Below are 4,048 nucleotides of genomic sequence, written 5' to 3'. Positions count from 1 at the left end.
GCTGACTCAGTACTGCTTATGAGCTCTCTGTCTGAGTGCCCTTTTCTCTGCTTACCACTCTGTATAGTGGCTGCTGCTGTTGAAGGGAGGAGGCTAGTGACATAAACTCCTCTCTGGCTGTATTAGGAAAGGAACAGGTGTGCTTGTATATATTAATTTAACTTAAAAAGTAGTAGGCAGCAAAGAGTTGTATTCTTAATTGAGATACAACAGGGAGACACAACACATTTGTGGGAATTGTTAGGTCTCTGAAAATAATATTACAAAGAGTATGGCCTAGACGTGCTCTATATGAAAAGTGCAATGAGATCATTTTTGTTATGAATTATATAAATAAACTGAACTGAATACATGTTGAGCCCCATTATGCCCATTACAACAATAGCTGAACCCACAAGGACAAATGATTATATTGTAGTCTGTGATGATATGAATGTTATCTAAGCAGCAAGTACAATATGTCTAGGTTCCAAAGCTCCAGTTGGTGGACAGTAGTCTCAGTTCTTGAGCCTTTTCCTTGTTCTAGGTGTAGAAGAAGAGAAGTGTTATCTTTCCAGGAGGTGGTCTTCAATCATGTCCTTTCCCCTCAAAGTCTCTCAGGCGTCTGCGTTTGTGTGTGTGTGTGCATGCATGTGTGTTTGTTTATGTCTGAATGTACTATGTACAGTATATACAGCATGTGTGTATATATTCATGTGTATAAGAACATGGGTGTATAGAGTCTGTATGTACTGAATGTGCAGGGGTAGTGTGGATTAAAGTGTGTTTGAAAGACAGAGAGAAGAGGGCGGAGGGCAGGAGGCAGCCAGGTGTTTGTCGGTGTGTCTGTGTGTTTGTGTGTGTGTGTGTGAACCTGCTCGTCTGGTCAACACACAGGTGTCTCACTCAAAGCGTTCGTAGTTCCTCGTCTGTCTCACACGGGGCACCATGTCCCTCAGGAGTCTGCGGGGACAGAAACAAGGTCTCATTGGAAAGAATGTAAATGTCCAAGGAGCCCAACTACTACAGATCTGTCAAGTTGACATGTGAATCTGGCATTGATAGAATATGGATGGCAGAAATTATGAAATATTTGAGATCATATGAAGAAATATAGACCGGGGACTGCTGTTGGTTTATCTCTTACTTGACGCCATATGCCAAAATGATGAATCCAATGAGAACTCCAATGGTGCCATCCAGAAACCACACATCAGTGTGATGCTTGAAGACTTCGGCGCTGATCAGAATGGAAAATCCCATAATAGCACCGACCAAAGAGTTAAAGCCTAAAAAAACAAACATGGAGGAAATGTCATGTCTGTTTATGCATTGTATGTATGAGTCAAGTAGTTTAACCCTAAATACTGGTGCTGGGCAACGATTAAAATCTTTAATTACGATTAATCGCATTGTTATGCGCAAAATTGAATAATGAATTCTAAAGTAGTGTATTGTGCAATTTTTATTTTAATTTACTGCTATATATATAAAGCGCAAAAACATGTGGTTTGCAAACACTTTAAACAAATAAGGTACTTTTTACCAGCAGTATTCTCTTTACACAGTAGCAATAAAATATTTCCTGTAAATCTCAACTTAAATATTAATGTAATCAAATCAAATATTAAACCAAAGCTATTGCCACTGCCAGGGCATTACCTTTTATCTAACTTGTTAAAACAAGTTAGCATCAGAGTTCAGAGCCACGATCATAACATCATAACTGGTTAACATATTTAAATCTGTTTTCTAGTTTTGCTTTAACAGGTATCCGCAGAAACATTTTTTATCTGGGAGCAGCATAAACAGTCTATGTTCAGCAGCATAAACAGTCTATGTTCAGCAGCATAAACAGTCTATGTTCAGTAGCAACTACTCAGAGAGTCCCTGTTAAGGCCTTTTCACACGGGAAGCGATTTATGCACCTTGTAAATCATTTTCATTGAGAGGCGAGTGGGTAGGAAGGGAGGCGTGGGCATTTTGACAGGCGTAGCGACAAGTGGGCGTGTTCCTGTGAAACTGTCGCAGTCGTGCTCGCCTCACGCAAGTGCCCGCCAGCTGCCGAAGTTGAATTGTCTTAAACTTTGGGTATGCGACGTGCAGCACAAATCTTTGGAAGAGAGACTGATCCTCGTTGTTTGTGAGTCTCCAGAATCTATTAATGTTTACTAAATAGTTATCAGGACATGGCAGAGCATCCCAGCAAAACTAGACGAAGGCCTATCAGGTAAAGTTATGTAGCCTATAATTTTAACTTAAGTTAAATTGACTACAGCTGTGTAGCGCACAGAAGCCGTTGCCATGGTTACTCTCCATAGAGCGCCTGCTGTTTACTCGCGGAGCGCTGTCTTACAGATCCCACACGCTGCATCCACTGCTTGTCTGAGTGGGTGATTTGCATGCTGATCAACATCCCACCCCTCCTGTGAACCGTGCTTTGACTGGATGTGTATTCAAAGCCAGTGAGCAACAGACTTTCAAACTAATAATAATAATAATAATAACTGCGTCAACATGAGATAAAATAATTGTCGGCGTTAATTAATTAATGCATTATCCTCTCATGGAACTCATGGCAAGAAAGCAAAGAAGCATATTTACCAAAGTTTGGGATTATTTTAAACAAACCTTTACCACAGAAGTGGAAAGGGAGAAACCTTCTGGAGTTGTTTTTGAAACTCTCAAATACAAATGGCTAAAGCCTACATAATTGTTGGCTACATGGCCTGTATTTGAATTGCCCTGTATACCCTTATATACCCTGTATTTATAATTACATTTCTACTGTTGTGAAAGCTAGCATAGAGGGTTATTGTCTCGCCTGCAGTGAGTGTATAGTCTTGTGGGAAATATATCCAAGCTCTGAGAACAGCAACCTCAGGTTTATTGGATTGATGCCCTGTGTGTTCTGAGACCTACGGATAGCAGTGTGTGTGTGTGTGTGTGTGCTGTGCTTTTGTACACATGTGCATGTGTCTATAAGCAGCGAGTGGGTCACAACCTATTAGATCTTTCAATTCAGTGGTGTGAGTAACTCCCTCTCTCACACAGAAAAACACACAAGTATACCCTGTTTTGTGGTTTTGGTTTTAATGCTGTTTTGTTTTGGTTGTCACGTGTTTGGGGTTAGTTCCCCTAACTTTAACCATGGCTTTCAACATTTGGTTCAGGGTCAGGGAAGGTTATTTCATGGTATCTTAAGCTACTTCATACTTCTACCACACTACATTTCAGAGGGAAATATTGACTCCACCACATTTATTTAACAGATAAAGCTTTTAGGTACTATGTAGATTAAGACTTTGAAGCCTATAATGAGCATATAAAATGTCATAGAGATATTTAAACCACCCAACAGTGTAAAAAATAATAAACTAACCCCCTTTTGAACTGGCTGTTAAACAATCAAATGCCTCTAACAAGTGAATGCATTACTAATAATCCAATAATAATATTTAATACTATAACAAGGGCCATTTTGTTGCATTTTGTTGTACTTTTATTTTAAGTATATACAGTGGGGGAAAAAAGTATTTGACCCCTTGCTGATTTTGCAGGTTTGCCCACTTACAAAGAATGCAACAATCTACAATTTTAATCATATGTACATTCTAACAGTGAAAGACAGAATCCCAAAGAAAATTCCAGAAAATCACATCATATGAATTTATAAAAATTGATAACCATCTGATGAGGAAAAACAAGTATATGACCCCCTACCAAACAGCAAGTATTCTGGCTCCTACAAGCCAGTTAGTCTTTCTTTAAGACACAGCCCCAATCCCAACCAATTATCTACATCAAATACACCTGCCTCACCTCGTTACCTGTATAAAAGACACCTGTCAACACCCAAACAACCAGCATCCAACATCACCACCATGGGCAAGACCAAAGAGCTTTCTACGGACATCAGGGGCAAGATTGTTGATCTGCACAAGGCTGGGATGGGCTACAAGAGAATCGGAAAGCAACTTGGAGAGAAAAGATCAACTGTCGGTGCAGTTATCAGGAAATGGAAGAAGCACCACACCACCGCCAACCTCCCTCGGTCTGGGCCTCCACA

The 4,048-nt window shown here is 40.0% G+C and overlaps 1 protein-coding gene across 3 annotated transcripts in view; it reads right to left on the bottom strand.

Moving 5' to 3' along the window:
• Positions 1 to 235: 235 nt before the first annotated feature.
• The window catches only part of LOC123973725 (transmembrane protein 163-like), a 66,918-nt gene continuing 63,105 nt past the window's right edge, over positions 236 to 4,048 (bottom strand). Inside the window, exons 7-9 of one of the 3 annotated variants that reach the window (XM_046053974.1) lie at positions 1,127 to 1,268; positions 854 to 942; positions 236 to 522 (exon numbers count right to left, since the gene is read on the bottom strand). In XM_046053974.1, coding sequence (XP_045909930.1) covers positions 882 to 942; positions 1,127 to 1,268 — 203 coding nt within the window. In that variant the 3' untranslated portion in view covers positions 236 to 522; positions 854 to 881. Of the gene's footprint in view, positions 943 to 1,126; positions 1,269 to 4,048 lie in introns of all 3 variants that reach the window. The other 2 variants (XM_046053975.1, XM_046053973.1) reach the window with 2 other exon arrangements.

Source organism: Micropterus dolomieu, linkage group LG07 (genome assembly GCF_021292245.1).
Source record: "Micropterus dolomieu isolate WLL.071019.BEF.003 ecotype Adirondacks linkage group LG07, ASM2129224v1, whole genome shotgun sequence".
Classification (NCBI taxonomy): Eukaryota; Metazoa; Chordata; class Actinopteri; order Centrarchiformes; family Centrarchidae; genus Micropterus; species Micropterus dolomieu.
Note: the sequence above shows the minus strand (reverse complement) of the source record. Positions and strands in the feature narration are given on the sequence as shown.